This window comes from Euphorbia lathyris, chromosome 1, assembly GCF_963576675.1.
Source record: "Euphorbia lathyris chromosome 1, ddEupLath1.1, whole genome shotgun sequence".
NCBI classification, from domain to species: Eukaryota; Viridiplantae; Streptophyta; class Magnoliopsida; order Malpighiales; family Euphorbiaceae; genus Euphorbia; species Euphorbia lathyris.
Genome location: NC_088910.1, coordinates 134,348,211 through 134,360,435, shown reverse-complemented (window position 1 = coordinate 134,360,435; position 12,225 = coordinate 134,348,211). Strand labels below are relative to the sequence as shown.

Below are 12,225 nucleotides of genomic sequence, written 5' to 3'. Positions count from 1 at the left end.
TATTTCATCCTCAAATATATCATAATTGGTACATAATTTAGTAAGCTAACACTTAAATAAATAGGGAAAATTATTTATGTTAAAGGTAAAAAATTTCATAACCCACAGCAAAAAAAAATTTGTTAATATTCAGGAAGTGTAATAATCTTTAAAAAGAAATTAACAAAATGCTGGCTGTGGAGTTCGAACCCATACACGTGTATCATCTGTTTAAAAAGAAATTAACAAAATGCTGGCTATGGGGTTCGAACCCATGCGCACTTATGTGCAGAAGATCTTAAGTCTTCCCCCTTAACCTCTCGGGCAAACCAGCTCGATGTACATGAAATGTAATTAATTATTAATATATGGTAATCTATAAATCGGAACTAATTGTCAAAACAAAATAGAGCAGGTTCACTTTGTTATACAATAACGGGCTGTTTGGTATCTTATTAGGATAGAGACAATGATAAAGGTTGGGATAAGGATAAGAATAAATGGTTGAGATAAGAATATGATAGTCGAGAATTATTATTCAATATTTGGTACGTGGGATAGGGATAGAGATAAAATAATACATTCTACTATTTTAATCTTATTTAAACTACATAATATTAATTTGAGGGATAAGATTGACTTTTTCATCTTATTAAAATCGCATGAGCTTATCTTACCTCCTTATACCACCCCCTCTTGGGTACAGGATTTGAAGGATAAGAGGATTATCTCTCATCTGTCTCACTCTTTTATCTCTCAAACAAACACGGATAACTTATCTCGTATTTTTTATCCATATTCCACCTCTTATATCCCTTCTACCAAACACCCTGTAAATATAAAATTATTTTTTCAATGTTAGCATTTCATTAAAAATTCCATAAAAGGAAAAATTAACCTTTGACTAGACATAATGTTATTATTTACCGAAATGGATCGGGTATGATTAGAATGGTTTATTAGGTTAATCGTAACTAGGTTTAACTTAAGAAGCAAAAAATTATTCTCTCCCTCTCCTCTTTGAGCTGTCGGCGGTCTCCTTTTCTCTCTCATTCATTTTTAGTTTGCAGCATTGTATTTGTTCATGATTAACTTCGATGTAGTTGATTTGTGATCGGTAATATACGATTGTGGTTCGTTCTTTCGTTGTAATAAATCCAAACAGTTTCTGCTCTATAAGAGGTAATATGTGAACCCGTTTATCGTCAGTTTAAATTTGTTATAATCTCGACATTGATATCATATCTGTAGATTATGTATTTTGTCTGTAATGATCCATTTTTTAAGATTAAATTGTATTTTTTGATGCATGAAAATAATTAAAAATATTGGTTTTAATTTTCTATGCATAAAAATGATTTTTCAGATTTATTTTTGGATTGATTTTCGGTGAAAAACGACGCTAAATTCACATGAATACATTGTTATTTACGAATTGGTGTATTTGATATTGTTTACTACGAGTTTCACTATCGGTAGAGGGGTTGTGTTGCACAAACCTAAACTTATGTTTTTCGTATGGACAAACGGACCAGATCAATATGATCGGAGATCCCGAAACGATGGCCCGGATAAAATTTCACTACCAAAAAGAGTCGGAAGGCAGCGTGTGGCATTCATACATTGTTGTTTGGTACGGCGCGCTAGGCCAAGGGTCTAACCTATTGCGCTCTGGTTGGAGGCTCCACGACACGTCGACCCACATACCCCAATCAACGTGCAACACATGTCACATGTCGACCACATACATCAAGTGCGAGGACTGCACGTGCAGCTTGTTCTAGGCTACCATCGACTTTTATTTTATTTTAGGCTCTTGTTTATAGTTTTTCTAATTTGGTGTCGTATTTTATTTAATTTTTTAAATATCCTAAAAACATTTTAAACTTATAAAATAATATTATCCAAAATATATTCAGAAATTCAGAAATCAATATTTGGGATGTTTTTGGTTGATCGAATAGTTGAACGAAGCTCTAAAGAACTTCGAAAATTGTAGGAGGACATTTGATATCAGGTGAATAAGAGTAATATATGTTCCTCATTCGAGGAAGTAAGGACACGTGTCGCAATAAAAGCTTCCAAATCAAACTAAATTAAGATATGCTAAGCGCCAAAGAGTTTCGAAATCACTCTGGAAATAGGTCACTAATTCCACGCTTGGAATCAAGGGGAAACCAATTTTGATAAAATACAAAATGTCTTTATTACAGTGGACGTTCACCACTCAGATGGTTACACCTGTCCGTAGCTTGAGTTAGGGCATATACTCTAACCAGCTATCAGATTTACCTTTAATACTCTATAAATAGAACAATATGTTTAAGAGCTAAGATATATAAACATTCTTTAGAATTTAGACTTAATTGCCCACTGCTCATTTTTCTTATACTCTTCTAAGTTTAGCCTCAAAGCGGGATCGTTGATCGTCGGTCTTCAACCCCTCATTTGATCTCATTTTCTGTCTTATCCCAAACATCAAGGGAATCCAAGCTAACGTGAAAGAACCAATATATGAATTATTCGTATCAATATATTAAACAAATTATTATACAAATGCAATTAGAATATGTATTATATTATCTAAAAATCATAATATAAGATAATTTCATATATAAAAAATGTGTTAAAAAATATTTCAACAATAATAGCATTAAAACAACTGAAAATTATGAAACAGTATCATTAAAGTCTTAAACCATATCAAGCAAATAAGTAAATAACACAATTAAATAAAAATATTTAAAAATAATAAACACAGTTTACCAATAACCATGTGATAATATTCAAAATTGAATTATAATAAAACAAAAAATAATAAAAAAAATGTTATTTTGTTCTGATTGTCGCCCAAGGGGTCCTTAGGAAGCCTCGAGGTGGCTCCTAACCGGCCTGCCAAGCAGCGTTTAAACGGCCAAAAAGGGTCAGGGGTCAAAATGCGATCAGAAGGCCTAGGCGGGAAAAATCGAAACGGATTCTCAATTTTGAAACCTCTGGACAGTTAAAGCAATATTTTTCTTGTAGAACTGATTGATGGTATATAGTACCATCAGACCTATGATTAACTTGATAATCCTTCTTTTTTTATGAATAATCTAGTTTAAAGAGTAGAAATTTATACACAAGGGCGCTACTCTTTTTCAACACCATTCATAATAGCGAAATTTAACCCTAATATTTTAAGAAAAGTGTAGATCTAATTCTAACATATTAAATAATATAAATTTAACCCTATCGTTTTCAATTTTAGTCCTGCATTACCGAAAATTTGAAAAAACCGGTTTAATTGTATATTGGATCTTCCAAATAAGTTTGTCGATAAACTAAAAGAGTTTATTTGTAACTATATTAATAACACAGTAAATATTTTATATAAAAAAAATTATAATTAACTTATATATAGTAGACTTAGTGTTAGCATTTTAATATATTTTTTGTAATCGTGTAAAGAACACACTAAATATCTTGGACATAAAATGTTTAGAAAGTCTAAAGTGGCAGTTAAATAACAGTCAAAGTTTTTTTTCTAATTATCAACAACGTAGGCCTAAAATTAATCTTTGTTTGAAAATGTTAAATTAAATTTACATCATTTCATACGTTAAGGTAGTCTATACTTTAAGGATTAAATTTAGTCCTAATTCAATGAATACATATATAACAAAGAATATGAACGTTAGATTTGATATATCTAGACATGTTAACGGGCCCGCATACCCACTCAGGCCTATGTCCCTTGTACCGGACTTGGACAAGAAAAATTGTCCTTAGATCCAGGCCCGTTAAAGCCTGCCTATATTTTAGACGGACTTGGGATTTATAAATATAGCATGAGTCGGTCTAGCCCGGCCGCCTATTAATATTAATTAATAAATTTAAATATTTATTTTTTATTAATAAAAATTATACATATATATAAGTGGACTTCTATAATTGGGTTTGTGATTTGATTTTTGAGCCCGAATCCAGTGCGGCCCGAACCTGTCTATATTAACAGTGGACTGTGCTGGGTCTAGGCTAAGCATTTATATATAAAAGCCAGCTGGGCCAGCCCGAGCCCAGCCCGAGCCGGCTAATGAACAAGTCTATCTAAGCTTAAATTTGATGTAAGAAAGCCACCATTACTGGTCAATCATGCAGTCTAATGGCAGCCCATCTATCTTTCAAAAAAATCTATAATATAATCTTATTAATACGAAAATGCCAGAGAATAATGTAGTATTTATCCTAATTAAAATATAACGTTCTCAACAATTAATAAATATAGGTAAAAAGCACATCAAGATCTGTAATCAATTCGATTTTGATGTATATAGTCTCATAATCCTTAAATGTTACGTTAAATCCTACTCGTCAAATTAATTAATTGTAAACATCTAATTTAATTAAAACAACGTTACTTATTTTATTTATCTGAATTTTTTTTATGCAGTTTGAAATCTGATTTTTACAGTCTACAGCCACAATATATATATAAAAAATTTATTATTGAATTGTTAATACAAATTTTGAATGAATAATGCTCTTTAAATTTCTAAAGAAATATTCTTAAAATTCAAAGAGTAAATCAGTTTTTTAAAACCAAATTCAGAATAAATAAACAAATCAAATATAAAATTAACAAACCAAATTAACTAACTTACCATTATAAATTTAACAAACCTAACCAAAGTTCAAAAACTTTAAACTTCAAGGCCCCATTTGTTTGAGAAAAAATATTATGTTTGAAAAATTTTATACATGGAAAATATTGTGCAGGAAAATAAAATATTTTCCTGTGTTTGGCAACAGCACTGAAAAATATTTTTTGGTGTTTGGCTACAACACTAGAAAATATTTTCCAACCACTAAATACGTGAAAAACACACAAAAACGTGAAAATTTGTTAAAAATGCGAAAATCACGAAAAGTAAAAAAATATTAAAAACATGAAAAATGTTTTTTCACATTTATGGTCTTTTTGTATGTTTTCTCGTGTTATTAACGTTATTGTGTTTTTTTTTTTGCATTTTTTCTTCATTTTTTCATGTTTTCACGTTTAGTTTTTCGGTTTTTCACGTTTTCACGTTTTCATTTTTTCGGTTTTTTTTTATTTTTCACATTTTATTATTTTTTCGTGTTATTCACATTTTTTTCATGTTTTTCGTATTTTTCACGTTTTCGTGTTTTTTACGTTTTCATGTTTTGTTTCCATTTTTTGTCTTTTATCGCGTTTTTCACTTATTGTCACGTTTGTGTTTTTTGTATTTTTCATGTTTTTGTATAATTCGTGTTTTCTCACTTTTTCGTGTTGTTCATGTTTTGCGCATTTTCAAGTGTTTTTTTTTTTTTGCGTTATTGTGTTTTTCACGTTTGTCCACCTTTTCATGTTTTTTGCGAGGTTTTTTTTTTCATATTCTCGTGTTTCATATTTTTATATTTTTTAACGTTTTCCCCATATTTCTCTAAACACGTATGTTTTGGGAAAAATGTTTTACCCTTTTGAAAAGGGTAAAACATTTTCCATTATTTCTTCGTTCCTTTTCCGTTGACTTGCCACTTATTTTCTTTTGGCTTATTTTCCTGTCCAAACAAACACTAAAAATTTGGAAAAATATTTTCTGCAGAATATTTTCCCCCAAACAAACAGGGCCCAAATAAACATTAATATATAATCTCATCACAATTACATTATCCTAAATTCTAATTCTCATCCCAACCATTTTATATACAATTCAGAAAGTACTAGATACCCATGAAATCCGTACTCATTATTACCATCTCTACTTCTCAATTGCGTGAGAGGAACTCGAACTGTCATCATCAGATGAAGTTTCAAAATGCTCGACAAGAGAGGGCTTCTGCTCTTCAGTTTTTACTCGCTTGCCGTTCCCGCCAGACGAAACTAATTCATCACTCTCATCGTTGCGACCTATGTCTTTTGATGAATGCAAAAGAATCAAATGTGAGCAAACTGAAATTTCAGTAGAATAATGTTTATAACAGAAGGCTTAATAGGCACCCAAGTTAGGGGGTTGGGTGCCTATTAAGGCTAAACAGAACAAACAAGTTATGAAAAGAAGCAGAGAAGCTGAAATATAGGGCGAATATAAACTATCAAAGAATCTTACGATTCGCGATTCGAGTCAATTCAGTTCTATTTCAAACCGGATGTATAGGGCGAATATAAATTATCAAAGAATCTTATGATTCACGATTCGAATTGTACGATTCAGCTCTATTCCGAGCTGGATCTATAAGGCGAATCTAAATTATCATAGATTCGGGATTCTAGTGGTGAAGCTCTTAGCCTAGTGGTTGAGAGCTTACCTATGACTAGGGAGGTCATGGGTTCGAATCACATCCGGGTCTGGTGGGGATTTTTCTTTCTTCTTTAATGTAAGCGCATTGTGCGCAAATTTTTAAGACGGGATTCTTTTTTAGGAAAACTATAACTCTAATTAAGGAAGGAAATAAATTAGTGGAAAAAGACCAATAAGAAATAATAATATTATAATTATTAATTAATTAACAAATAAAAACATATTAACATGATTTTTCAATTTGAATACGCAAGTCCCCTTCCATCCCATTTAGAAAAAGTCTTTATTTTTTCGTAGTGCAACAGTTGATCGGAACCAAATTATTTTCATCATCGTTCATCAAAAACTACTAAACTCACTCTAAGACTTATATTTGATAATATTTTAAGCTCATGGTAAATATTTTATTTTTATAATACTATGAATTTGAACTAAACCTTACAACGATTCATGAGTCACGATTCACAAAATGAGGATTTTGATTCACGAGTCGAATCTCGATTTGACAACTATGATAGAAATAAAGTTATTTGCAATATGTATGAAATAAAACAAACCATGTATTTGACATCATTTCACAACATAAAAGTCCTTAAACTTGATATTATACCTAGGAAGAACCGGCACGGTTACTCATACGGGTACAGGTGAGAGTGCAGCAAAAGGGATTTTAAGAAAATATGACACGGGTACAGCGGAAACCCGCCAAACATTCATTAGTATTATAATCTAGATACATTCTATGCTTACTTTGTTTTTTCCACCATTGTATGATGGTGAAATTTGACAAAGTAAGTTCATCCAATGGTAGAAAAAACAAAGTAAGACTTATTTTATCAAAAACAAAATAAGCATAGCCTCTACCTATAATCTATAAATAGTACCCATAATAAGTTATGAATTCATCAAAAAGAAACATTTAATACTTCAAACTATTAAAGGGGTGGCTGCTATATTCTTTTCATTAGATTTTGGTGTAAATTTCATCAATGGTGTAAAACCTTTGCCCCATTTCACACTTTGGTGTACAATCTTTATTTTGTTTGAATAATATGTAGGACCTTATAAGTGACCTCCCACTTTGGTGTACAACGCCTGATCAATGTAATAAACTAGACTCGCAAATGAATTTGACAAACAAGATAACGAATTTAAAGAAGAAAAAAAGTAATCCTGTCAATTGTCATTAATTCGTCGCACCATTTGTTATTAGAATCATACTTCCTGCATCAAATTTCATCTAAAAGTGGAAAGGATTATAATCACAGTTCTCATTATGAATGGCAACATGTAGTTTACCCCCCGAAATAGCCCTACCTTTATGCTTATTTGTTTATTATATGTATTATCCGTTTCCGTTCCATTATTCATTTAAGAACACATCTTATCTCATTCTCGTCCCACAGAATTTTAGGATACCCGTCAAAATCCATTTGAATATACGAACTAAATTACAAGCACATATAAACAAATCAGATATAAATTTCACAAAACAAGCCAAACATAAGATTAATATTCTACAAATTTAACAAACAACACCAAAGTTGAAAAACATGGATTTGTTAAATTAAATTCCAACAAAGTGAAGATCTAGGGAATTGGAATTACCAGTTCTTTTCCTCTTTGGTGAGCCAACAGTTGGATTTGCATCTTCTTCACTTCCCACAAAATCTTCACTTAGATTTCTTTTCCCTGTAATCAATCAAGCATACTTACAGATTGAAGATCAATAAATAAAAAAGAATTTGAGATTCAAGCAATACCTGCATTTGTTTTAGTAGTAGTTTCCACCGATGCATCACTTGGATTTGCATTTTCTTCACTTGTATTTCTTTTTCCTGAAGTCAATCAAGCAAGCTTACAGATTAAAGATGAACAAATGAAATGGAAGATGAGATTCAAGCATTATGCAATATCTGCACTTGTTTCAATTTCCATATTAACTGCTTCAGGATTCTTCTCCAACCTATTCAAAATTTCCAAATCCTTCTCCAAACACACTTCCCTCACCTCTAACACATTGATTCTCCTTTTATAGATATCCGCATCAGTCTTACTTCCATAGTTATTAAAGGCGCGCCTCAGTGAGGCGCGCCTCGGCTAAGGCTCCAGCCTTAGCGCCTCTGGAGCCCAAAGGCGGCGCGGTCAGTCGGGCACGCGCCTTAGTGCGCCTTGGTGCGCCTTAAGCCAGGCGCAAGGCGTGCGCCTTGGCGCGCCTCAGCTACCTTAGGGTATTTTAGGGCATTTTAGGGTTGAGGGTACTTAGGGTTTTGAGAGTATTTTAGGGTTAGGGTATTTTAGGGTCTTTTAAGTTCAGAAAATAAAAGAAAAGCATGGATAGACAAAGATCGACAGTTTTTACTTCACATATCGCAACAGTTAACTCATTCCTTAGTAGTTAACTAGAACTTAACCCATGCATTTTATGGTTTTATTGTTGTTATTTGACTATTTGTGATTATTTGTGACTAGTATTATGAATTTATGATATTTTTTTTGTGTGCGCCTCGGGTCGCTCGGGCGCGCGCCTTAAGTTGCGCCTTGCGCCAAGGCTCCAGGACCCCCCTTGCGCCTTAGTGCGCCTTGCGCCTTGCGCCTTTAATAACTATGCTTACTTCTCAACTTCTCACATTTTAGCTCACAAATTTCCTTTCTAAGATCAATAAACTCTGTTTGGCTCATTTCTAATACGTCACACAGGCCAACTCGTGTTGTCTTAAGAGAGAAGCCAATTTCTCTAGCACCTTACTCTCCTTCTGTAACCTTAATTTCTCTAGCACTTCAATCTGTAATATTTCTTGCAACAATTATTCTATTTCTTCTTACCCTCAATTTGTCTTCCACAATCATAATTCATGATAATAGGTTCTAAATCTAAAGACTAAAGTTCAACCAAATCCTAAGAACTGTAAGAGTTCTTTCTCAAACACTAGAGCCTAGGCCTAGCACTTGAAGTACAGGTATTAATAATATTTCTTTGTACTCTAGTATGATAAACATATTCTTTAATTGTAAATGATATAGATAGAGAAGGGTTGAAATCGAAAAAAGCAACACTTTTCAACTTGGAAAGACTGTTGGAAGTTACAAAGGGAGAAGCAACAAGTGCATCAAACAAATGTACTCATAGCATCCTTTCCAATCTTTCAAATGATAAACAACGGTGAACACTTTCAAATCTTTCAAATGAATTTTCAAAACAATTATTTTTTGTATAATTTTCTAAGCCATTGGTAACCCTGGCAGTAGTCATTAATTCGTCGCACATTTGTTATTAGAATCATACTTCCTGCATCAAATTTCATCCAAAAGTGGAAAGGATTATAATCACAGTGCTCATTATGAATAGCAACAGGTAGTTTACCCACGAAATAGTCCTACCTTTACACTTATTTGTTTATTATATGTATTATCCTTTCTGTTCCATTACTCATTTAAGAACGCATCTTATCTCATTCTCATTCCACAGAATTTGAGGATACCCCTTAAATACTTTTACCCGTCACAATTCGTTTGAATATACAAACTAAATTACAAACACATATATAAACAAATCAAATATGAATTTCACAAAACAAGCCAACATAAATTTAAATTCTACAAATTTAACAAACAACGGGCAAAGTTGAAAAACATGGATTTGTTAAATTCCAACAGAGTGAAGATCAAGGGAATTGGAATTACCTATTCTTTTCTGTGATGGGCCATCACTTGAATTTGCATCTTCTTCACTTTCCCCAAAATCTTCACTTATATAGCCATCACTTGTATTTGCATCTTCTTCACTTTCCACAAAATCTTCACTTATATAGCCATCACTTGTATTTGCATCTTCTTCACTTTTCACAAAATCTTCACTTACATTTATTTTCCCTGTAATCCATTGAACATACTTAAAGATTAAAGATCAATAAATAAAAAGGAAGATAGATTCAAGCATTATCAATAGCTGCATTTGTTAGATTCACAGATGCATCACTCGGATTTGCATTTTCTTCACTTACATTTGTTTTCCCTGTAATCAATCAAGCAAGCTTACAAATTAAAGATGAACAAATAAAATGGAAGATGAGATTCAAGCATTATGCAATACCTGCCCTTGTTTCAATTTCCATATTAACTGCTTTAGGATTCTTCCTTGATCTAGCCATTTCCAAATTATTCTCCAAACACACTACCTTCACCTTTAACTCCTCGATTCTACTTTCATAGATATCCGCCTCAGTCTTATTTCTCAACTTCTCATATTTTAGCTCACAAATTTCCTTTCTAAGATCAGTAAACTCTGTTTGGCTCATTTCTAATACGTCACGCAGCTCTTCCCGCTGTACTCTTATGGAAGAAGACAATGCCACTAGCGCCTCGCTCTCCTCCTCTAACCTCCATTTCTCTAGCAATTCAAACTCTATTTTTTTTCGCAACAATTCATTCTCTTTCGTCTTACCTTCAAGTTCCCTCATCAATTTGTCTTCTGCAGCCTCTTCTGCATTTTGAACAGCTGATTTCGAAGAAATTACCAACTCCGTCGCCGTCAAGTCGTCGATATCCTCTTCAACCGCCCCAAATTGTGATCGTCCAGCCATTTTTCTACAAAATAAGAAAATGATGAATGACCTAAATTTTTCAGAAAGAAAACATACACAATCTCTGAAATTTCTCACTTACCAACAAAACAAAACCTAATAATCCTAATCGATTGCTCTTACGCCCGTACTGACCAGAAACTAGCACTCGGCGACTGAAACAGTTTGACTTGGATCCTGCTCTATGCCTCGCCGGATGTGAAAAAGCAAGAAATCGGTGTTACTCCCGTCGATTAAACTAGACCTGGCAAAGCGACACACGACCAGATCACAAGACACGAACACGACATGCTTTTTTAGTGTTATTGTTTAGGGTTTTATAACATGATACGAAAGTTGACACGACACGAAATGATACGTTAATTTTCGTGAAACACGAACACGACATGCTTTTTTAGTGTTAGTGTTTAGGGTTTTATAACACGATACGAAAGTTGACACGACACGAAATGACACGTTAATTTTCGTGTCATTTACGTGTCAACCCGAAAACACGAAACTGACCCGAAATTTAATTAAAGAAATTAAAAAAATTAAAAATTATAATAAATTAGTTTTTGACTGCGATGCACGGATTCATCTTAATATATAAATATTAACAAAAATATAATTAATAATTACAATTAATGATATAAAAAAAAGGAAGTCACACATCAGTTCCATCGTTACTGTTTTATGTTTTATATTATATATAGACATGCAAAGAAATAGAGAGATTTTAGGGACTAATTTAAATTATGTAGAACTTTTAGATATAGATATGCAGAGAATTAGAGTGATTTTAGAAATTAATTTAAATTCTGTAGAACTCTTAGATATAGTACGGATAAAATAATCTTTTTATAAATAAATATAATAATATAACTAAAGTTAATATATTATATTTTTTATTAGTAAAAAAGAAGGAAGTGACACCTTAGCTCCATCGTTACTGTTTTATATTATAGGGTAAATTCCAAAAAAAACCTATGTGGTTTGATGTTGTTCCAAAAAAACCCTTGTGGTTTGTTATTACAAAAAAAAGGACTGTGGTTTGCGCCATTACCCGAAAAACGGAAATGGGCTTAACACCGTTAATTTGCTGACGTGGCACGGGGGTAGAGTTGGAAATTCGAAATTTTTTTTATTTTTTTTTCTCTCTCCTCTTCTTCTCCTCCTTCCTTCTCCTCCTCCTTCTTCCTTCTTCTTCATACTTCTCCCTTCTCCTTCCTCCTCCTCCTCCTCCTCCTCCTCCTCCTCCTCCTCCTTCTTCTTCCCCCTCCTTCTTCTTCTTCCTTCTTCCTCCTCCTTCTTCCTTCTTCTTCATCCTTCTCCCTTCTCCTTCATCCTTCTCCTCCTCATCCTCCTTCTTCTTCCCCCTC

General features: G+C 32.8%; 1 protein-coding gene and 1 non-coding gene across 2 annotated transcripts; both read right to left on the bottom strand.

Moving 5' to 3' along the window:
- Positions 1 to 230: 230 nt before the first annotated feature.
- On the bottom strand, positions 231 to 313 carry TRNAL-UAA (transfer RNA leucine (anticodon UAA)). Its single transcript has one exon. It is a non-coding gene; the product is annotated as a tRNA-Leu (tRNA).
- A 5,258-nt stretch (positions 314 to 5,571) lies between these two features.
- Positions 5,572 to 11,138, bottom strand: LOC136211046 (uncharacterized). The gene is made up of 6 exons (XM_066002567.1): positions 10,947 to 11,138; positions 10,375 to 10,868; positions 9,966 to 10,154; positions 8,045 to 8,119; positions 7,890 to 7,973; positions 5,572 to 5,896 (listed from the first exon to the last, which is right to left on the bottom strand). Exons 2-6 carry the CDS (start codon positions 10,862 to 10,864, stop codon positions 5,742 to 5,744), a joined length of 993 nt encoding a protein of 330 aa, XP_065858639.1. The 5' UTR covers positions 10,865 to 10,868; positions 10,947 to 11,138; the 3' UTR covers positions 5,572 to 5,741.
- Between the last annotated feature and the right edge of the window lie 1,087 nt (positions 11,139 to 12,225).

Excerpts from the sequence above, each read along its gene's own strand:
- LOC136211046 (XM_066002567.1), bottom strand. The coding sequence starts at position 10,864 with ATGGCTGGACGATCACAATTTGGGGCGGTTGAAGAGGATATCGACGAC. Across the intron at positions 8,120-9,965 it reads CCCATCACAGAAAAGAATAG|GAAAAAGAAATACAAGTGAA; the intron begins GTAATTCCAATT and ends GATTGACTTCAG. Across the intron at positions 5,897-7,889 it reads ACCAAAGAGGAAAAGAACTG|ACATAGGTCGCAACGATGAG; the intron begins GTAATTCCAATT and ends ATTCATCAAAAG.